This window comes from Thermobia domestica, chromosome 9 (genome assembly GCF_964235325.1).
Source record: "Thermobia domestica chromosome 9, izTheDome1.hap1.1, whole genome shotgun sequence".
Classification (NCBI taxonomy): domain Eukaryota; kingdom Metazoa; phylum Arthropoda; class Insecta; order Zygentoma; family Lepismatidae; genus Thermobia; species Thermobia domestica.
The window spans coordinates 33064319-33089257 of record NC_137462.1 but is presented as its reverse complement, the minus strand read 5'-3'; the positions used below and the strand labels follow the sequence as shown (position 1 = coordinate 33089257).

At 36.5% G+C, this 24939-nt stretch overlaps 1 protein-coding gene across 1 annotated transcript in view; it reads right to left on the bottom strand.

Moving 5' to 3' along the window:
* Positions 1 to 1418: 1418 nt before the first annotated feature.
* LOC145693945 (low choriolytic enzyme-like) overlaps positions 1419 to 24939 on the bottom strand; it is a 38533-nt gene continuing 15012 nt past the window's right edge. Inside the window, exons 2-5 of the mRNA XM_081770103.1 lie at positions 19983 to 20117; positions 18437 to 18739; positions 16342 to 16475; positions 1419 to 2263 (exon numbers count right to left, since the gene is read on the bottom strand). Coding sequence (XP_081626229.1) covers positions 2033 to 2263; positions 16342 to 16475; positions 18437 to 18739; positions 19983 to 20117 — 803 coding nt within the window. The 3' untranslated portion in view covers positions 1419 to 2032. The remainder of the gene's footprint in view (positions 2264 to 16341; positions 16476 to 18436; positions 18740 to 19982; positions 20118 to 24939) is intronic.

The window sequence follows — 24939 nt, the reverse complement described above, 5'->3', positions numbered from 1 at the left end:
TATTGTCACAACCGTGAAATTATGAAATGACCTTTCGCAAGATATAAGAAAGTCAATATCGATAACCAATGTTTAAAACAGCTCAAAAATCACATCTTATTACAGCTCAACTAATTAAATAAATACTTACTTCGGTATGTATTCCATGTAAAATGTGTGATGTGATTTTGTTTAGCGTCCTTGTCAGCAGCGAGACTATATGAGGCGTTTGTTTGTAGCTTAACGTGGGATCTGAAACACCTGAGGTTCAACCGGGAATCGAACTCAGATCTCCCACACCAAATATTCTGTCTAAGACATTATAATTAGACTTATTATTTTTTCTTTCGTGTTTTATATGTTCTTATTTGAAATGTTTTCTTTTGAATGCTCTTGCTATACTTCAGAGTTATTTTACATTTATATTTCTTTTTTATTTGTTATTGTTAGCGAGGTAGCTATATATAGGCCAAGTGGAAGATGAAGCTGCAGCCTTATTGTTTTTGACGAATAGAAATTGAAAACGAAGTCAAATTATGTCAATATTCTCTATTAACAACATAAATAAGAAAATAATAACAACATATATTAGAATTATAAATAATATACAATTCACTGTATATAATGCAAGAAGAATCAACGTTTTTACTAAAATGATGAAAGTGTAAAATTAATCTAAAAGTTAGGTAAACATGCGTACAGGGTAAATGTATTATTTCAAGAGAAGTAGAAGTTTGCTGACAACGGTTTCATTGGGGCAATGTCCCATATCAAAACTGCTACAGTTGAAAATGGACGGAATGCTTGCTGAGACTCTAAAACAGGGCCGGACTTAGAAGGTGCGGAACAAATTGGAAACAATGTTGCAGGACCAGATTTCCAGCTAACTTGCACACACACACACACACACATTGTTGCTAACAAAACATATAGGCCAGGTTATTGCATATTTCAAATCAATATGTTAAACGAAAACTTGCAACATTAGATTTGTTATTCAATGTTGGAAATTAAGGACGCTATAGTATCAACAGGCATCCAAATTGTGGTGGTCTTTATACCAGTAACAACGCAAGTGAAACGGACGGGGCAACGCCCATTGAAAGTAGTTTAGTGTCTAATACTACGGTCAAGATATGACTGGTTTCGAATGAATAGGAACAAAGTTACAAGAGATTGAACATTTGATTTTTTTTCAGAACTCTTCATAATACATTCTGTGATGCAATGGAAAACAATCAAAATGTGCACTTAAAAATACACCAAACACACGTAATTTTCATTTTAACATAAAATTGCATACATGTAAGCCTATAATTAATTATTAATATTTGTATATCATCTCTGGAAAGTACATTAGTCATAATACTATATGTTTTCATGATTGTAAAATTATTTATTTAAAAAATATGTATTTTTCTTCAGAAATAAATGAAAACTTAAGTGCATTGTTAGAAAAAATTGTATGCTTAAACTGCCAATAAGAAACTATTTTAAATTCTATTTACAACATAGAATATTAGTATTACATGCCTTGCTAGTCTCCAATAGATAATACACTTATATGTAAACATACATTACGGGTAATGTGTAGTGGTCTTATTAATAAAAGCGAGTTATGATAGAACATTTAAGTTTTCACCAATAAATTCAGCATTTGTGTAAGTTAAAATCACACAATATCGTTTAGGAACAGAAAAAGATTGAAGTTCTATAGTGTTGTATATGCCCAATAATTTTAGGCCTTGTTTTGAATAAATGAGACGCATTTATATCCGAGAAAATACGGTAATTTATTCTTTTCCTGGCAATCGATCTCCTTCTGAAGACTACTGTTGATTTGGATTACTTCCAAATGTTCTTTATGTATTTAACAAAACTTTAAGTAGTTTAAGTTGTTAAGAACGACTCTTTCAAATAATTAAGTAAACGAACTCTTTCAAAACTATTCAAGTTTTGTTATAGATACCAAATTCTTTATTATATCTATTTTACAAGTGAATTAAACATTTTGTTACAAATATGTATCACAGATATAAATAAATGCATATAATTATAAAGTACGTAGGTCGAAATAATCGTTAATTTCGTATGGTCCTCTAAGTCGATTATTATTTCTGTAAATAAATTTTCGCCTGTACTTTTCAGTGCTTGATACTGGTTGTTGTTCTTCTAATTCCTCTTCTATCTCTTGGGTATCGTTACATTTGTACATTCGCCTGACCTTCTCCAAATCATTTTCTGTAAGTCGGTCCCTTTGACCCAGCTTCTCTCTCGGATTGCGCTACAGATAAGAAGAACAATTTATTATTGACATAAAACAATCAAGAGCGCTAATGAAGAATGGAAAGTTATTTGTATTTTACTGTATACATATTATAACTAGGATTAGATATATTGCAAAATATACTTGATTCTCCAGATGAAAAAAAGCTGAAAATATGACAAACCTTTATTTGTGTGTGTGTGTTTTTTTTTTATCTCATTTATCTCGTCTCACTGTCAATGTTTTTGTAGGCAAGAGCTTACGTGTAATTAGGATCCCCTAAGTTTTATTTTATAGCATCCATACTATTGAAGCACTAATGTTGGAAGTTCTGCAATAAAGAAGTTCTGCAATAAGTCCTATTAACGAAGTAGTAACCATTATAATACACGTGGTCATTAGTGCTTTTAAATTTGGCCTTAATTTTACAAAATGAAAAACGCTACGTCCCTAAAGTTATCCCCGAACGGTTCCTAAATGCTACTAAAACATTTTACATGTTTAGTGCTTCTTTAGGGCACATTAGTGCACTAAACACTTACCTTAGTACCATGATACTTTAGAAGTTATTAATGAATAATTCGGGTAGTTCTAAGTTTAGATTTTTCAACTTTCGCACAATTTTGCAGTAATTGTGCCACAAAAGTGGAACTAACACCAGCGGTTAGTGCATTGTTAGAACTCTATGAAACAGTAAGCCCTAAGGTTAGTACTAACGTAATTTAGGAGTTACCGGTATAAGTGCATAACTCACTTAGGACTAAATTTAAATTTATCGAATTTTACAATAATTGTCTCGCAAAGGTAGAATAAACATCGAATTTTTGTGCATCGTTAGTACTCCAAAAAGTACTAACGGTAGTGCTATTTAAGCTCTAAAGAAAGTTCTATCATAGTTTGGGAGTTACTGATGAATAACTCGTGCGGGGCTAACTTTAGATCTTTCAGTTTTTGTAGAATTTTATACTTATTGTCAGATGGAAACAAGATAAACACCATTAGTCAGTGTGTTGTTGGACCTCCATTAAACAGTAAGCACTAACGTTAGTGTTGTCATAATTTAGGAGTTATTATTGAATTACACGGACGGTACAGAATTGTAACTTAAGGAATTTTACACTATATTTCCCTATAAATATATGACAAACGCTAAAGATTAGTGTATTGTTAGTGCTACATAAAACTCAAAGCACTAACGTTAGTGCTATCATAGTTTAGGAGTTATTAATTAAAAACTTGGACGGAACCGAATTTAAAATTATCGAATTTTACTCTAATTTTTTCACAAAGGTAGGACAAAAGCTGAAGGTTAGCGCATCCTTAGCAGTCCAACAACAACAACAAAAAAAAACTAGGTACTAACGTTGTACTATCTCATTTTAGGGGTCGTTAATGATTAACTCAAGCGAGGCTATTCATTTTACACTAGTTTAGATTCACATTAGATTTTTCACTTCACAATTTTATAGCAATTGTCCCACAAAAGTGAGACAAATACCAGCGCTTAGTGCATTGCTATAGCTCTATAAAACACTAAGAACTGTTGTTGTATTTTCATGAATACTTCTGACAGGAGTGAATTTAAATTTATCGAATTTTACTCTAATTGTCCCACAACGGTGGGTAACTACTAAAGCTTAGTGCACTGTTGCTGCTCCATAAAGCACTAATCACTAACATCAGTGCCATCACAGTTTAGGAGTTATTAATAAATAACTCGGCGAGGATAAAATCAGGTTTTTCAACTTTTACACGGTTAGTGTAAAATTCAATAAATTTTAATTGAGTTTCGTCCGAATTATTCACTAATAACCCCTAAACTATGATATCATTATCGCCAGTGATTACTATGTTTTAGAGCACTAACAAAACACTAATATTTAGCGATTACTCTACGTTTTGATTGGTAATTATAATAAAATTCGATAAATTTAAATTTAGCCTTGCGCGAGTTATTCATTAATAACTCCTAAATTGAGATAGCACTAACGTTAGTGTTTAGTTTATGAAGCACTAACCTCTGGTTAAGTCTCATTTCTGTCTGACAATTAGTGTAAAATTGTATAAAAATTGAAAGTTAACCCCACCCGAGTTGTTCATTAATAACTCGTAAACGACGATAGCACTAACATTAATGTTTAGTGTGTTTTGGAGCACTAACCTTTCACGTTTACTGCACCTGTATGGGACAATTATTGTAAATTTCGATAAAATTAAATTAGCCCCAAGTAAGTTATTCACTTATAAGTCCTAAACTATGATAGTACTAACGTTAGTGCTTGGTGTTTGGGCAAGCAATAACGATGCACTAACTTTTGACGTTTATCCCACCTTTGTAGTAAAATTACTGTAGAATTCAATAAATTTTAATTTAGTCCCACGAGAGCTATTCACAAATAACTCCTAAACTCTCATAGCACTAATGTTAGTGTTTAGTGAACGAAGCACTAACCATGTGAAATGTTTTGGTAGTAATTCATTTGCATGCGAGGCTAAATTTAGACAAGTGGCATTTTCCAGCTTGAAAAATTCCAGCCAAATATAAAAGCACTAATAAACATACATAGTGTAATGGTAACTATTACATTAAGAGGTTTTATTGCAGAACTCCTTATATTAGTGCTCCAATTGTATGGACCCTAAAAGGCGAAGCTTAGGGGAAGATAACTACAAGCTAGCCCAGGGATGTAGCCAGCAGGTCCTTAGATAGGAGGGGTCCGTCGTTTTTGAAGGGGGACCAGCTACAATGTGCAAAACAAAATAAAATTGTTAGCATCTAGCGTTTTTGAGGTCTGAAAAACAGGAAAATTTTGGTCTCCTTCCGGAAAACTAAAAACACTGTTTTCTAGCTTATTATTATTATTATTATTATTATTATTATTATTATTATTATTATTATTATTATTATTATTATTATTATTATTATTATTATTATTTTACCTTTTCTCCATAAACTATATTCCAGGTAGTTTTTGTTATGTGTAACCAAGAACTACTGTCCGGGACCAAACATTATACCTTTGTACATAATTATTTTAATTTAAGCCCTTGTACACAGAACCCATCTATAAAGGTAGCCAAGAAAGTTCTATCGCTTCCTCATCCACAACCTTCGAACATCGATATGTCACCTGGCGCTAAGACGTACCTGGAAGATCAAAAAGAGTCCCCATCAGCATCGACGACCTTCTCTCCATGGATTCCATCACGGTAGAACTGCGTGGGGCGTGAAGCTAAGAAGGTATGAAGTGCATTTTGCACCTCTACTCGGGATTTGAACTGGCTTCCTATAAAGTGAGTTTCCAACGAATTGAACAGGTGATAATTGGACGGTGCAGTGTCCGGGGAGTGTGGCGGATGCAATAGTGTTTCCCATCCAAGGCATAGAATGCTGTCCCAGGTTATCCTAGCCACGTAGGGCTTAGCGTTATCCTCTGACAGAAGGACCTCTTTGCGATTCAGAAGCTTTAAGTTTTTCTTGAACACGGCTCAACTGTTGACAATACACAGTTGCATTGATGCTCTGACCAGCTGGTAGCAGTTCCCGATGCATGATGCCGCGAACAGTCCACCAAACACACAGGAGGATCTTCTTCTGGTGCAGGCTGCTTTCGGCTGTTTTGGAACCGGTTCATGGGATGCTAACCAATGAAAACGATGCCCTGGAGCTTCGTACAGAAGCACATTCTCATCACATGTCAATACCCTGTCCAGGAATAGCCCCTTTCTCAGATGAAACAGCAAAGAAACACAGGTGTCAGCTCGCGTTGCCTTCTGGCCTTAAGTCAAATCATGTGGGATCCATCGACCCAACTTGTAGTGTTTCTCCAGTTGATAGAGGTGCTGCCGAATAGTTTCTCCACTCACACTGGATTGTAGTCCCAGTTCCTCACATATCTGGCCACTGTTCGCCTCAATTGCTGCCTGAAGATATTCATTTTCTGCATGTGTTGGTCTTCACGGCGCGTGGTGCGTCTTCGAGTGTTTTATCACCGTCCTTAAACTTGTTAAGCCACCGCTACACTGTTTACGTAGTCAAGACACCCTCACCAAAGACCTGGCGTATCTTCCGCTCCAGTGCAGCGGCGTTTGACCCCAGTTTGAACTCGTACAGCATACACGCCCTTATGACGCTCTGTGGAGGTCCCATGTTCACTCTGTCCTTACGCAAGTTCACGGTGTAACTGACCTTCCACAACTACGTAGTATGTTGGATATGCCCACACCAACAACTGATATTCGCCTTATCTCCATCCGTATTCAACTCACGGTGTGAGGGTCAATGGATCACAGACCTCCACAAAAAGGGACAGAACATTCTTGGTTACCGTTATTCATAAAACTGACTTTCTTTGAAATTGCACTTAATTTCTTTAAGATTTTCTGACAAAAATCTTAATTTATTATTCGTGAATAAAAAAACATTAATATTTTTAACAGCAATATCTCACTTCCTGTTTTACATCAAGTAGCATTAAAAAGAGCGAATGAAATCCAACTTAAAAACAATAAAATCGTTATTTTTCACCAAATTTTCCATCTGATAATTAAAAAACACTAGTTACAGCATATAAAAAGTATAATGCACTTACTAATTAGTTTAGTACCATTGTTAAAGGTAGTAGTTATAGTATGTTGTTAAAACGTTTGTCTTCAAATTGTCAAATTTAAATCGCAGTAAATTGTGTAATGTGCTGTCACAGAAAAGTGCACCTACTCTATTGAGCACTAACGTTAGAGGTTGCTGTACAAAATGATGCACTAACAATTGCACAAAAATATATCAATAGCGCTCTTGAATTTGGCGGGAATTTTTCGCATTCAGAAATTTCCCATAACTACACTAATAATGAAGTGCTAATTATACTAACAGAACTTTCAAGAAGCACTAACGAATGACAATAATGTATTCGTTAGTGCTTAAATGGGGGGGCTAAGTTCACTGGCCCTCCAAACATGTTTTACTTGCAGCACCTACAATAACGAACCACTAACGTTAGGTGTTGATGCACCAAAACGCACCAATGATGTAGTAACGATCGCACTAGAACAGAGCATTAATGCTCTCGAATTTGACGGAAGTTTGACGCAATCAGAAATTACTCTTGTATTTCTTATGGAAGTTTCGTGACATATAATTAGCCATAACGTCACTAATAGTGAGCACTAACGAAACTATCAGTTTTCTAGAAGAACTAACGAATGTCACTAATTTCTTCGTTAGTGCCTAAAATGGAAGCCAAGTTCGCGCTAGTCCTCAAAAGGTGCTTTACTTGTACAACCTACACTAATGAAGAACTAACATTAGGGGTTGGTGCACTAAGAGGCACTAACGATTGCACTAGAATAGATTATATGTGATTTTGAATTTACCGGGAATTTGACGCAATGAAAAATTGCCCATGTATTTCTTTAGGGAAGTTTCCTGAAATGTCACTTCCCACAACTGCACTAATATTAAAACACTAGCGAAACGATTAGTATTTTCTACAAACACTGGCGATGCACTAACGAATGACTAATTATTCCCTTACAAGTTAGTGCTTGAAGAGGGGACCAGCGTGAAGTTGGAACCCTGAAGGCTTGTTTTACTTGTAGCATGTACACTAATGAAGAAATAACGTTGGGGATTGGTGCACTAAGATGAACCAATGATTGACACTAATTTTATTGTTAATGCCTCAAGTGGGGGCCAAGTTCACGGACGTGAAATTTCAACACCACTATAGGACAACTGGAGGCACGACCAAGCACTAACGTAGCACAAACACTTGGCATTACAAAAATTCTACCTCAAATAAGCAAAATAGCGGGACCAACTTGACGCTAATTAATTTAGTTATAACGGCGTTATTTGAACAGCACTAACGTTCAAATTTGGGCACTAACCAGCACAAGCGTAACACAAATGTTTGGTATTAGAAAATCAATTCTATCTCAATGGGAAAAAGCTGGGTCAACGTGACGCTAATTAATTTTGTTATAACGGCGTTATTGGAACAGCACTAACGCTCAAATTTGGTCACTAACCAGCACTAACGTAGCACAAACGTTTGGCATTAGAAAATTGATTCTATCTCAATTAGGGGAAAAAAGCGTCAAGTTGGCCCCGAAATTTAAATTGTTCATAACTTTGTTATTTTGATAGCACAAACGCTGAAATTTTGGCACTAACCAGCAGTAACGTAGCACAAACGAATGGCATTATTTATTTATATCCGTCCAAGGGTGGTGGGGCCAACTAGATACTAATCTAAGGTTGTTCTATGGTGATTATCGATCCTTCTAAGTTACTATATAACAGATATAAGAGAAGTTGACATGAACGGCTGTATTTGAGGCGCCTAGTATAGGAAAGGGGGGCAAGAGTACGCAAATTTTAATTAAACTTATATATTTTGGTAAAAAATAGTTAAAACGGAAAACTTTTACATGCAACACAAAACTTGAACTCTCCTTTACGAAATGTGAACTCAACTTTTATATACCTCTATTCTTAGAGGAACTAGAACTCATAAAATGAAGACATTCAAATTCGTACTCTTGCCCCTATATGTGGGGCAAGAGTACGAAATCAAAGGGGCAAGAGCACGCAACCAAAAGAGCATTAACTATTATCACAGATGAAGGTGCTTACTCCTTTATATGATGTGCATTGTTCATGCCACCATTCATGGCATCTTGCGCACTTGATCCAGTCTTCTATTGGTGGATCACTGTAGATGATATTGCATAATGGACACTCGTACACTACTTCCTCACTGACCTGAGGAGTTGTAGCTACAAATTCGGTTGTAGCTTTCCTGGTGCAAGATGATGTTTGCCTTTGCTCTTTGGAGGGCGCCGTTTCGGAAGTAAGTTCTGCTTGAAAGGAGAGGATGTCAGAATCTCTGACTTCGAGAAGATCAAGATCTATTGGTTGAGTGCTTGGTAGCAGTTGGAGGAGGACTGACAACCACCAAAAGGAGTGCGTGATGTAGATGGTCCACATGGACCCCTGCTTACCTCCAGTAAAGATCAGTTTACTGGTTGAAGGTTTGGTAACCGATGAACGAGCAGCCAGCAGAGAAGTGTTTGATGTGGACAATCTGCATGAGCTCCTGCTTGCTTCTAGTGAGAATCCAGTGTTACTGGTTGAAGGTTAGGTAACAGATGAATGAGAACGAGCAACCGGCAGAAGAGTATTTGAAGTGGACAGTCCGCATGAGCTCTTACTTGCTTCTAGTGAGGATCTAGCGTTACTGTTTAAAGGTTTGGTAACAGATGGAGGAGGACGAGCAACTGGCGAAGGAGTGTTTGATCTGGATGCACCGCATGGATCCCTTTTTACTTCCAGTGAATCATCCGATGAACGATTTTGGGCTCTATTCAGGTCTGATGCTTGATTTGTTGCTTCAGGAATGCTTTCGTCTTCAGACCTGGCTTCTACATTTAAGTCTACCACATCCACAATAGAAGGAAGAAAATCTTCTTCAGTGAACACACCTGGATTCAGTAGGACAACTCCAGATTCTTGAAGGCTGGATACCAATGGTTGCAGCTTTGTAGTAAGTCTCAGTAAACAAGCTCGCAACTTGGAATGGTGTAGGATAGATGATTCCTCATACATTTATCACACGCTGTTGAATACCAGGATTTCAGCGGGTCAAAAAAGGAGCGATCTAATGGTTTCAAGTTATGACTGGGATTTAGTGGTAAACTCAACATCACTATCCCATTTTGCCTGCAGAAATCAATCGCTTCGATTGAAATGTGAGAGGTCTGATTGTCAACAAGTAAAAACACCTTTTTCGTAACCAAATTTGATCGCACATGTTGGTGTAAATAATATAACCATTCTACAAAAAGTTGTGAGTTGATGAACCAGAATTAGATATTCCCACAGAACCTGGCGGCGAGCCATCGAATAATTCTTGTCATTCGTTTTGTGGGAAATATCTTGGGAATAAAGGAACCAGATGCACTCCATGAAACAGCTGTTATGTTAACTCCAAAATCACTAGATACAGTTTTATTCACAACTGATTTTTAGTCGACTTTTGGAACTTTATGAGGAACCGTATTTATGCCAGTTTCGTACATGTTGTAGATATCCCGTGGAGAAAAGCCGTTTTGTCTTACAAGATTTTTAGACAATTAAAAAAGCATTCAACTTGTGGCTTGCTAAAACCACGAGCTCTCCCCAGACCAGTCTTTGAAGGCTGTTGCAAAGCAATTGTTAAATGTCTACGACGGAAAGACTCCGTCCAATCTCTTTCTGCCATTCGATTCACATGGCTAAAGGATATGGGGCAACTAGTTACGTTCAGCAAAATTGTATGCCATTCTTCTTAGATCTTTTAAAGTTAATTCATAGAAGAGTTGATCCAGTAATGTGATATATTCCACTAATTCGTTCTCCCTTTCTTCGGTAAATAGGCCTACTGGCTTTGTTGTACCTAAAGACGTTGCAGATTCTCATTCAAAAAAAAAAAAAAAAAAAAGAAAGAAAAAGAAAGAAAGAAAGAAAGAAAAGACAAATCCTTAATTCTCCTCATATCAGTAATGGGAATGCATATGATACAAAAAAATAAGATAATATTTAGATCCTTTATAAAAATATATTTCCAAATTCAGCTTATTCCATCAGTTACAGAATGCTTGTCACCTACGAGGGTAACTTGAGAACTTCTCGACCAATCCTTGATGAAGCTACATATTGTCAAATGTTAGGTTAGCTTCATATATCTTTATAGGATCCCATACCAATCATTGGACTGATACCGCCTTATGCAGAGTCGTTTTAACGTATGATTACTAAAGGACTGACTACTACAGGAAACATACGGTAGTCGAACTTTTTAGTATGGCACTAATCACGCGTCAGAACGACTCTGCATAAGGCCCATTGAAATTTCTTACTGAAGACTACTGACATTTAAGATAAAAGAGGACAAAGCATAGTATTTCTGAAACCTGAATAAAATAAGCTAGCGTAACGGTATTCAATAACTGCAGATGTCACTATCTCACACGTTTATCTGTTTCGAAAACAAACACCACCTTAGATACTGTTATGTAAGGAATGGTATTTAGAATAAAAATGTATCCCTCGTACATAAGAAAATATCAGGATTCTTCAGAATTCTTAACGTTAGAGGCTACATATGGGAACCAGTATTCGTAAAGTTTGCCGTCACTCTCTATTACAACGGAATCTACATTCTTTTTTGATTGTTAGTTGTAAATCAAATTGGATTCTTTTTCATAGAACAGAAGGGGCAAGAGTACGCACGCGTACCCTTGCCCCGTAGGTATCTGCGTACCCTTGCCCCCTCACTACACAATTGACTTTCCCGTGATGTTGTACAGCCAACTGTTGGAAGAAAGGCAATTTACTCCATCCTGTCAAACAATGGATATGTTAGAAACTAACGCTTTATAGTACTTTGAAATCGTTATAAAATTGTGTAAGTTAATCATTAACTACTTATGTCCCAATATTATATCAAACTATTAGAAAAACATAAATAATTACCTAGATAGCTTGTAGTTTTTCGCAGCACACTCAAACTTGTTTAGGTTCTAGATGCCATTAACATCAAACTCCACGTGACGCATTATTGCCATACGCGAATATATTCACCTGATTTTAGGGAATCGTATCCTTACCCCCCACGTACTCTTGCCCCCCTCTACTCTATAAGTTAGCGGAGGACCGTGGAGCATGGAAGCTTCTCAGCTGCGGCAAGTGACCTGCCAATAAAGGCAGAATACCTATGATGATGATGATGATGATGAGTATAAACCTTTCAACCTCTTCTTCTTCTTCTTTTTTTTAACCGAAATTCAGTTATATGTCGCTAGTTATGTGTTTGATCTAAAGGAATTCCATGGAAACAGAATTTTGTTCAAAAGCTTAATATTTCATACTAAAAAAGCTAGTTCAAATATGGGACTTCGTACGCGTATAGATTTATATGGAGTTTCACTGCACGTTCTGCGGGATTACTCGAAATTAAGGGAAATGAATGTGGCGGATTTTGATACTAGACGCCTTATTCCTCAGTTTGGAATTTACTCAAGGTTCTTTTAAGCATTCACTCAACATTGTTATCTTCAATGCGCGGGATGATTCCATCTGCATTTCAGACCTTATCTTTTAAATGTTTATGATTGCACATTCTTCCGAGTAAAATCATATGTTAGATAAAATGCCCGTGATGTTTAACGGGAAATTTTCACGAATTATATTAAAAACGCAGAGGTTCATAAATCTATTATGTCAGTTGCGTGGAGGAAAGGTGTATAAGACGAGTATTAATCACCTATGACAAAATGTGGTTAAGCTAAAGCAGGACAAAAATAATATTTACTGTAGTCTATTCTTTGGGCTTACGCCTATTTTGATGTGTCACTCTTCAATGATGCACTGAGACGAAGGCTCGGACAGAACAATTAATAATAAAGTTTGGACAAAACAAAAACAAAAAAAATATATCGGGTCTTGTTTGTATTAGTAAGACTTGAAAAGTGCAAAGGGAAATGTATGAAAACGTATTTATATTACTAACAGAAAAAATGGAAAAATTGAGTGACGAAACGTATCAGTGTTGATATTAAGAATCAACAAAATTGCAATATTGTAATATAAAAATCTATGAAGAGTAAACTTAATTTAAATTAGTGTTTTTAAGATGATTTGGATGAGATGTTAAGATGTATTTATGTAATACTATAATAAATTGTGGTCCTTTAATAGTGGAGGTCAATTACACGATTTCTTGCAAATAAAGAAACACAAACACACACACACACACACATATATATATATATATATATATATATATATATATATATATATATATATATATATATATATATATATATATATATATATATCGGGTGTTGCAAAATAAGTGTTACAACTCTTGGGAGGTGACTCCTGCCACTGAGACAAGAAAAAAAAGTTCTCTTCAACTTTCTGCTATCGGACATAGTTTCAGATCTACAAGGTGCCGAAAGCGTGGGAAAATGACTTTCGGACGCCAATAGTTCGGAAACTATCCAACATAAAGAGGGCGGGTAAAAAATTCACTGAAGAAGTCATACCTGCTCTATTGAATTTTGCATGTTTCACAATCCTGCCGTGCACGCGCAAAGGATTCCCCAAAGGAACATAGAGAGTCCCGGATAATCTGCCAAATGAAATTTGGTCTAAATGGATATGAATTGATAGGCTTTCTACCAGGTAACAATAATTAGTTTGTCTTAAGTCGATATCTGGAACAAATAGAAAATAGCGGACACCTTCATGCCCGTTGTGTGTGGTTGCATAATCGCCAGTTACGGATGCTGGCCAACAGTGACGTTCTGAGTATTAATTGTAGCGAATTTGTACTCAAATGCTCTAGAAAGACATCTGGAGTGTAGGTAGAGCATAACAGATGAAGCAGGGTGATTCGCATGTGTGGAAACCCTTAACGAAAAATGCCCAGAAATGTACTCATACTCAGTAAACGTAAGTTCAAAGCGTCGGAAATGTAAGGATTAGCGTCAAAAACATGAAAGCCATTGGCAATTCACCAATAATATTCCCTCAAACCGATGCAATATGATGTGCAAGGTTGCATACCAATAAGGATGCAACAACTGAGCCCAAGTTCAAATTGTGGAATTGGACTCAGAAAGAAACTGGTTAAACTAAAGGAATGCCACTAGTGGGATCGCATGATCGATATTGAAATGTGGCCAATGTGTATGTTCATATCAACATGTAGCTAATGGACAAATGTCTACATGTCGCACTACTGTTGGGACACCATCTCACTTGCGAAAACTAGGAAAATAACGTTGTACATTCTGCTATTACATCTGGTGCGCCTTTTGGTAGAACGTAACTATAACAAGATTGTATCAATGTCCCTCTTTGTTTGGGACATTGTCCCACAGTCGACACGTATGAAAAGAAATCTCTTAATGCATGGTTCAAATTCTGATACAGCGTGAAAATAACAAACTTGTATCATGTCTCACGTCTTCTGAGACATATGACGTGCTCGAAATATAGGAAAATACCTCCAGAAATTCGTATCTTACACACAGTTCACATGCCAAGACAAAGAAGAAAATGAACCGATTTGGCACATTTAACACTACAGCTGGAACACCATACATATGGAAAATAAAACGACACGAGAAATAGGAAGAAACGTCTTAAAGCTCTGATTGTTTACAACTGTGCAGTAGGAGTAACAAAATAAAATACACAAGTACGTCGGGAGGCTGTACAAGAGGGCTTGCCAAACAAAGTGGGTACTCCTCAAAGAAATGAATACAGAGAAAGTGAGGCTCCTTCGTACTTTTGCTCGCGTGGTCGCAGTTTCCAATCCTACTGGGAGCCCACGGCCTCAAATTCAAGACCCGAGTAGTTATTTTCCTATTTTTCGCACGTGGGACGATGTCCCAGCAGTAGTGGGACATGTTGACATTTATTCATTAGCTACATGTTGATATCAACACACACATTAGCCACATTTCAATATCGATCATGCGATCCCACTAGTGACATTCATTTAGTTTAACCAGTTTCTTACTGAGTCCATTGCACAATTTGAACTTGGCCTCAGTTGTTGCATCCTTATTGGTATGCAACCTTGCACATCATATTGCATCGGTTTGAGGGAATATTATTGGTGAATTGCCAATGGCTTTCATGTTTTTGACGCTAATCCTTACATTTCCGACGCTTTAAACTTACGTTTACTGAGTATGAGTACATTTCTGGGCATTTTTCGTTAAGGGTTTCCACACATGCGAATCACCCTGCTTCATCTGTTATGCTCTACCTACACTCCAGATGTCTTTCTAGAGCATTTGAGTACAAATTCGCTACAATTAATACTCAGAACGTCACTGTTGGCCAGCATCCGTAACTGGCGATTATGCAACCACACACAACGGGCATGAAGGTGTCCGCCATTTTCTATTTGTTCCAGATATCAACTTAAGACAAACTAATTATTGTTACCTGGTAGAAAGCCTATCAATTCATATCCATTTAGACCAAGTTTCATTTGGCAGATTATCCGGGACTCCCTACGTTCCTTTGGGGAATCCCTTGCGCGTGCATGGCAGAATTGTGAAACATGCAAAATTCTATAGAGCAGGTATGACTTCTTCAGTGAATTTTTTACCCGCCCTCTTTATGTTGGATAGTTTCCGAACTATTGGCGTCCAAAAGTCATTTTCCCACGCTTTCGGCACCTTGTAGATCTGAAACTATGTCCGATAGCAGAAAATTGAAGCGAACTTTTTTTCTTGTCTCAGTGGCAGGAGTCATCTCCCAAGAGTTGTAACACTTATTTTGCAACACCCGATATATATATATATATATATATATATATATATATATATATATATATATATATATACATTTTTTCAGACATAAGACATTTCTTAACCAGAAAGAAATTACAATACGTAAAATTTGCTAAGTCGGAGAAATAAGATATATTCTTCATAACTCTGAAAAATAGGAAATATACTGTAACTGGAATTAGGCGGAAGAAGAATACCCGACTAATAGGTTTGTCGACTGACTAGTAAGGAATCTTATTTAAGTTGCGATAACAGAAATGTCGATATCGACGCCTACAGCATCTCCTAAAGTTTGGTGTAGAATACAAATTTCCATTCGCTAAGTAGCGACGCACTAGATTTTGACAAATCCGTTTCATAATTTGATCTCTGTCTTCTATATCAAATATCATTTCTATACGCTTGAGGATGTACCTTCTACAGTAGGACACATTGAGACCTCGGCAGCAGGTATAAATGAAACCTGACCTAATATTCATTTTTTTTTTTTTTTTTTTTTTTTTTTTTTTTTTGTTACCTCATGATGAGATTTGTATCTAAATTTCTTACGCTACGCTAATATACTTTAGTATTTTTACTCCAAGTTTGCATGGCTTACAGCCTCATTCCATGTATATTTTAAGTACCAAGATTTGAATTGCTTAAGGTCACATTCCAATATTTATACATTATTCCATTTTTTTTCTTTTATTTGGAACATTGAAGTTTACTCCTTACATAATTTAGTAGTATTTTACCTTAGACACAATTGTGGGTTTCTTGTTCTTCGAGAAAGCATATTTCGGGTAATGCATTACGCTTTTGTAGTCATACGGAACTCCAAAACTAGTCACTTCCTCTTCACCTACTTTGTTGAAATTGAATCGAAATTCTGGAAAACGAAAGCATTATTAACACTAGTTTATCGACAGCTAAAACTGATGATTACCTCTAACATAAATTAGTAACGCTATTTTATACATATAAAGTAAAAATAATAATTAAAGACAAAAGTGAATAATAGTGATGACACCAGAAGGAAACAAGGGGTAGTAGCCCTCCTGGTGGCTACATCATCCCTCCAGAGATCTGTTGGATTGTAATGTAAATGTGATAATACAAAAATATCGTTTTCGCTATACATAAAAATACTGCAACCAAAATTTTCTTTGCCCTTCTGTTCCCACCCCTCCAAGAAATTGAACTCAGAAATTGTCATTGGTCAAGTCAATAAAGGTTGTATTATATCTTTTTAAAAGCCGTGTGTATTACATAGACAAAGATTTATGTAGCAGTTTTTCATGTATCAAAGATGTTATGCTGTATCATGTCGTGTAGTATCAAGATTTTTTAAATGATATTACAATAGTTCTCAATTGAAAGAGTAATGAAGTGCCATAAATACTAATTTCAGTTGTGTATTCAAGGATTGCGGAGTAATTCAAGGATTGCGCAAGTATAAAAGGATTGCGGAGTAATTCAAGCTACCTCTGACCAAGATATTATTCAAAATAAATATTTACATAAGATATGTAGGCCTATAGAAATACCTGCAATATAATGAACTTGGAGGCTTGAACCCCGCCTGATAAAATTCTGTGTATCCGATCAATTAATTTACTCAAAAACTTTGATTTCTAATGTGTTACTTTTATCTATTCATCTTTTGAATTATGTATCTATTTAGTAAGAAACAAAACTTTTGAAGACTTTCCGAAGGAACAGGGTTGTACTAAAATATTATAGTGGTCGCAAGGAGTCATGAAGCTTGGACTAGATCTACCAATTTTAGCACCCAATAGAAAGCGAGGAAGTGTCCCGGTCGTCAGCCCTCATTCATGAAATTCTGTCAGTGTTGTTTCTCATGCTATACGAAGAACATCTCCCGAGAGTTCAGTGTTGTCGGGTTGTCACTAAGATTTGTACTGTTTATTTCTGTTGTTCATCTTTTATTTCGAATAATTGTTAAGTATTCGTGTCCTAGTTCTTTAAGTGTTGTCTTTTGTCATAAGTTCGTCATGTCTTCTAAATTTGGCAACATTGTTGGTGCGCTTCTGCTGCTTTATGGTTTCTCTACTGTGCGTTCGGAAAAACAGCTTCACAAATCGTACCGATTCTTTTCCCGATGCATCACACGTGTGGTAAACCAGCTCTGTGACTGGTATAGAGCCTTCACGCGTTGTCGCGATCACTATAGTAATATGTAATTTATGTAATACATCTCAGGTTCTGTAGATGCGACTGATATAGCTAATTTAGTAAAATCATACACGTTTATTAATAGATAATAACATTCAATGACGCCCATATGTACTTAAATTCGCTGTAACTGAAGTTGTGCTCTAGGTGACAGAAAATAGAAATTACATCTGGAAGACTATACGCAGGAGGCATTCTTCAGAATACTAACGCATTATCTTTTATACTTAAAACTCAGTGGTTCCTAACTAGTGAATGGAGCAGTCCCATAGAATATGTCGTGAAATTTTAGAATTTAAAAATCATGAAGAATTTTAATAATTAGTTAAACGCGAAACAGACTATACCAATCAATGCCTCCAAAGGTAGCAACAGTGCCTAAAACTATATATCTTGCGAAGAAATTGCTATCTTCATACTACGGTAGAGGGTAAGATGGAAGGAAAGCGAGCTGTAGATTGGGAATTAAAAGAGGAAGCTAAAGATGGAGAAACGTGGAAGAAACATTTCCAGGTCCGAACCTAAGATTGAAAAATAAAAAACGAGAAAAAAAACATTTGTCCAAAGATATGCAACAGGCAGGATACTTAATAATGTCAAATAAGACTATGAAATTAAAAATTAATCTAGTATTAATTCATACAACTGACTTACTTTCATCCACATTATCCCACTTTATAGTAACATATTCATCTCGATCTGGCCTCGATTGCTCGTGGATAAAACCCAGTGCGTGCATCATCTCGTGTTGAATGGTTCCGGTCTTCCTCATGCATTCTGGATATCGAAAGTTGATGACTTGACCACCACCTTGCCTTCCAAGATACGAGTAGCAACCACCTCGATCGTTATTAAACAATAAATAATCTTCCTCATCAGTTCTTTCGACAAATTTCACACAAGTCTCATTATTGAATAATTCCATTGCATCCACTAGAAGTCCACGCTCTGTGTCAGCTACAAGAAAATGAAAATATAAAATCATTCAGAGACGTTTCATGTATTCAAGATACTTGATTGAAACCCTTTCCTTCAGAATAATTTCAAGTAAAATTAGCATTGTTTTCAAATTAAGTAGAAGGAAAAAAAGATTTGGAGTACACAACATCCTAAAGCTCAAAAGAGAATTGTGAAATAAAATGGTTCAGTTTAAAGTGTTGTTTATAGCTAATGTCGCAGTATGATATTTAAACCTACAAGTTGTTAATAATACCAGGAGTGATCAGAAAGTAAGGTTGCAAAACCTAGAGTGAAACCTATATATTATACCATGCAACCAATACAGCCAACAGATAGTACATACATTAGGTTATTTTTCGACATAGTCTCCATATGCGTTGAGACACTTATCGCATCGTGGGATGAGTTTGAAGATTCCCTCCTCGTAAAAATCCTGTCTTTACGTGTTCAGCCACGTTGTAACGAAGTGTTTCACTTCCTCGTCTGAAGCGAAGTAACAGCCTCCTAGGTGCTTGCGAACGATATTCCTCATTCTGCCGTCAGATGCCATAACTTGATTATCCTGTTGTCCTGAATCATCTCCTCCACGCGAGCTGTGATCAAACCTGTTGATGCCGTGCTGGGACGGCCACTGCGTTCCTCGTCGGTGATGTTTCCCCTGCCAGCCACAAACTTTCGACACCATTCTGTGACGTTCTGACGAGATAATAGAGCCTCTCTGTAAATCTCTACCAGCTACCAGTGAATTTCAGTCGCGGTTACATGTTTCGCCTACAAAAATCGAATAACTGAGCGCGCTTCTTCGCGAGACCAGTTTTCCAAACGAGTCGCCATTTGTGTTTACCTACTACCAGCGCTGTAGGTGATAGGTGGCTGAAATTCTGTACTGTTGCTAACCCCATGCATTAAATTTACCACACATTCCTCATTGGTCTACAACAGAAGAAACCCCAGAAATATCTGCCTTGTAACTTTAGTTTCTGATTCTCCCTCGTACTTAAATTTTATATTTCCTCTGTCAAAAGTTTCCTGGTGGCTATACTTTAGGTTTTCCTCATGAACAAGCACAGCCGAGATGCAGTACACACACAAGGTGTGTGTTAAAATTATAGAGAACACACTTTGCTACCTCTCTCATTGCCACTGGGTTGCATTCAATACCAACATTTTCTAAATTTCTCATATTCCTTATTGACTAACTTGTTATGTATGAATATGGAGATACATTGAAATAACTTACTAACGTTGTCACTGAACTGGTAAGGAACTCTCCCACTTGGCCAATAGTAATTTGTGTATGTAATTCCACTTCTTCCTTGAGGTAGAACTATATCGCCTTCATAGTTATCTCCAAGCTCTGGGTATAAAATATTACCTGCAATAAACAGATTTGGTTTACTCTATTAGTTGACTTGTAAGCTGTGTAGGTTGCCCACACAAAGATATAAGGCAAGATGCTGGAGTAAGTTGTAATTCTAAAGTAAGTTAGATAATTTCTTCCCTATTGTCGACAAAGGGACAAACAGAACCTTCCAGATGTATCTCAAACTGACCAATCGCAGAACATAGTTGCCAATATTATGAACTGGAAAATAGGGTGAAGTCACGTCTAGCTTAAACCATGATGATGTATACGTTTTGAAAATAATTGTAATGAATCTTTCAGTTTTACGTCCCACGATTATGCCCTTTAGGCTAAGGGATGCAATGATTAAAACAAATGAATGATAGTGGAAGAATTGGTGGAATGAAAAAGTGAGAGGAAACGAGAATACCCCGAAAAAACAAGGACACGATGTTGTCCACACAAGATAATGTGGCCAGGGATCGAACCAGAGACCCTATGCACAGAGGTAAACGCTCTACCACTAAGCCACTGTACCACCCTCTATATCTGAAAACCATTTTCTGATATCTCGTACCGTTTTTGCTCTAAAATAAAAATCAATATTCAAACTGTAAGTGATAGTGGATTCCTTCACGTAATATTCAACATCCAGCTTTGAGTGTTATATACTATAATTAAACATAAACTAATCGCTGACCAAAGCAAAACAATTTATTATGATAAAACTAACATCTTTTGTGATAGTTTCGCGAACTGACTACTTAGCCAGAGCTGGATTTAGATTTGGTGGGGCCCTAAGCTACTCAAGACTTTATAGTGTTTGATGAAGCTAAGCGCAGTGCTGGATTTACGTATAAGCTAAATAAGCTATAGTATAGGGCCCCATACTCTTGGAAGCCCCAAAAATTTAAGGAAAAAATTGAATGTACATTTCCAAAATGTAAGAAAAGCAATAAATACAGTAACATCTACGTACAGCAACAGTGCTTAGTTTGTGTAGGCCCCTATGGTGTAAGTAATGGGGTCCTTTATGTGTCCAGATGAACGTAGGACCCTATATACAGAAATGAAGAAACCAGTGATATTTTAGGAAGCAAACTAGCAGAAGGGGCCCCATTACTTACACCATAGTGGCCTACACAAGGTAAGCACTGTTGCTGTATGTAGATGTTACTGTATTGTTTTTCTTACATTTTGGAAATGTGCATTCAATTTTTTCCTTAAATTTTTCGGACCCCCAAGAGTATGGGACCCTATACTATAGCTTGTTTAGCTTATACGTAAATCCAGTACTGCACTTAAGCTTCATCAAACACTATCAAGTCTGTAAAGTATCTGGTGAAGCTAAGTGGTTAGTTGACGAAACTTTCGCAAGATATTAGTTTCATAGTAATAAATTGGTTTCCTTCGTGCAGCAAATTAGTTTATTTTTAATTATACTCCGTATTCTTGTTACAATAGACACGAACCTATTCTCTGCACTGTGAATCATAGACAATGAACCATTTTTCACTACTTACAGTATTTGCTCTATGCTGATGAGTATTACAAGATCCGTTACCAAAGTTGTGAAAAAAGAAATTTAAAATTTATTCTATACGATCATTTTTCTGTACCATATAAGAATTATTTGAAATTATTTACAATATCTGTACATGTGTGCTTTAGTTTCTGAAAGATGCTTCAGATACATATTTTAAAGATGAAATAAACCTAAAATTAGCAAGACGAGACATGATTCCCTCGTGCATAACGCACCATTTTTTAAGGTTAACGTCCCACGTTTATGCACCTAGGCTAAGGGAGTGGGAGATGGTGATAGATAATGAGATGGACGAGAATATTGGAATAAAAAAGTGGAAGGAAACGAGAGAACCCCAAGAAAACCCATACACATGGTGTTTGTCCACCACAAAGACGTTCATCTTTACAAAAAATAAAAAAGCCTAGATTAAACTCTGTATATTAGCACCAGTATATCCGAAACACAAACGTGCGCAGATACTTGGATTAGTGGGGGGAAGCAAATCAATAGCGGTACTCCTGAAGATATGCAACCACCTTGTAATCATTACCTTATAATTATATAAGAGCAAAACCCCTCTGCTTTTAGAAAGACAGAACAGAAAAGCTCCCCCACCCCCTTTTTAAAGTCAGCACCTACAGATAGTGTGTTAGGTGTGTTTGTGTGTGATAGTATACTGCTGGAAGGAAACAAACGGAAGAAAGACTAAAATATAATTAAATCGGGAAATTTTGGTCGAGTATTGCAAAGTTCAAAGTGTTTCTTTGTATAGCGATGATTATAGACGTCTTTCAGGGTCCGTTTCTATGAAATATAATCCTTATTAGCTGAGAAAATTTCGAAAAAAAAAACGCAATCAAAAAAAACATCAGATGGGACAAGCGCCCCCACTTGCCCCCACGTGCGCATGCCTATGATCCGATAATACTGTTCATGGATACAAGAGACTACAATAGATGATTGACATGACAGCAGTCAAATCAACACAGTACCGTATCAAACATGATTCTGAGAGATCAGGGACGTAACCAAGGAGTGAGTTCTGGGCGATCCGGACCTCGCCCATTCCCAAAATCCCTACTTTTCTTGTGAATTTCGTCTAAATTTTATGGGTGATTTTTATAAATGTTAATATATCCTTATATTGAGTTGGGCCCCTCCCGAAATAAATTTCTGGCTACGTGCCTGATGCAGACGATTAGCTTTGGTTTTTCAGCTAGGGATGCGTACGAGTCGATACACACTTTGTAAAATTCGAGACGAGTGGAAAATTTTCGAGTCGATACACGAGTCGAGTCGAGACTACTCGTAAAAATCTCGACTCGACTAGAATGTCTCGAAAATCTTTCTATAATTTTTATATTATTTTGAAGAAAATATCCACTCAGAAACAGCCTTGAAACCAATTCCAGCTTTTATTACTTTAGAAAGGTACAGAACGCATAAACGTAATAGTTAATCTTTCGAGAACAAGATTTAATTTTCAGCTCAATTCAGTTAATTAAAACTAATAACACAGATCACATAGCCTAACGGCAAGATTGGTAACTACGTGGAAAAACAAGCGTATCAAGTTCGTCACGCTTGCGGCGACATCTAACTCTCGCTGGCAGGATAATGTAACTACTCACCAGCAGTGTAACTATCCATCTAAAGAATTCACCAATATAAGCAGTAGATCCATAGGCATAGACTAGTTACCAACATTAACAGTGTATCCATACAGCACCTTGACGTAGTTTATAAATAATATTTGCCATTAAATTCAAAATGCAAATATGATGTCCTTCTAGTAGTCCTAATTTCCTATCTTTATTCATCCGACTATTTTAATCGAAGGTCATATTAATAAGAGTTGAAATGTGGTTATTGTGTACCATATTCGTATAATTTAGAAATTGAAGACACTCTTTTTTCACTCTATACTTTAAGTACGAATTCAATAAAATTCAAAGAGAAAAAAATGCTAGACTTGTCTGGCAATCGAATCTTTCCTCTACTCTTATAATGCCGGTGAGCTATCATACAATTCCAGTTCCTCCCCCATTGGCTCTTCGCTGTCCTGAACATTGAATTAGGGTTAGTCTGGACAGTATACCGATACAGTAAGCTATAGACCGGAATACGACCTCTTGTACTCTCACATTTTCATTGTTCTTATTTTATTGATTTCGTACCTACAAGAGATACAGTGAAAGAAAAATCAAACCTTTTCCCCCAATTTCTTAATAGATAAAGTTATAAATATGCACAATAACACAGTTAAAATATAATACTAACACGCTTTCGATCGGAATCATATAGTAAAGCTAAAAATTTCCAAATTAAGGCTGCTAGAAGGTAAATATAGCTATTTAACTTTAATTAATGTTAGGTAACTATTAATACTATAGTTCTAACTATATACATTTATTAAAATTTCATTTAAAATTCTCTTATATCTTGTTTGAGTGCATTGTATTGCCCTTCTTGCAGATAATACAGGTGTTTTTACCAGCGGCGCAAATCTGTCTTCAATATTGGGTGGGTGGGGCGGGAAAGACCGTTCCCATATTTTTTTTAAGCGATGTTCAAAATATTTATGAAGTTGAAAAACAATGCTGTGGAGGATCAGGGGAGCAGAGTTGTCTTCAACATTGGGAGGCGGGCAGATTTGAGGCTTATTCTGGGGGGACATCAATTTCATTGCACTTTCCTTTGTGGCAATCGGACACAAATCATCACATTTCTCACCGAAAAACACATTTCAAATCAGATTATTGGGGAACAGTTCCCCTCAGTTTTAAGGTTGGAGGGGACATGTCCCCCTCATTTCCCCGGGATTTGCGCCAGTGGTCTTTACATTCCCAGCTCGCAGGACTGTTTATTTACTTTAAATTTCTCTGTTTTCTTAAAAAGTAATCGTTGTAGATTTTTTTTATCCTCTCTCCCTAAGTAAGAAATCAATAAATTTCCTAACAAAGCTTGCTTAAACATGTTGTGTTGAAAACTTTACCGGGAAGCGCGATGGTAAAGCGTTCACGTCTAGTGCATGGGTCTCTGGTTCGATTCCAGTTCGCGCCGAGTTAACTTTGTAGTGGACAAACACCGCGTGCATGAATGTTCTCAGGGTTCTCCCGTTTCCTCACCATTATCACCCATCTCATCATGATTGCATGCCTTGGCGAGCATTTAAAAAAAAACTTACCTGAATTTCAGTCTCACCTAAAACAGTCACTCCTTCCTTGCTGTTCCATAACTAAAAGGTTGACATTTCTGCCAGAATAAATTAAGACAACATTCAACTTGGGAAAATCTACATAGATGTAATAATTACTTTTGCGT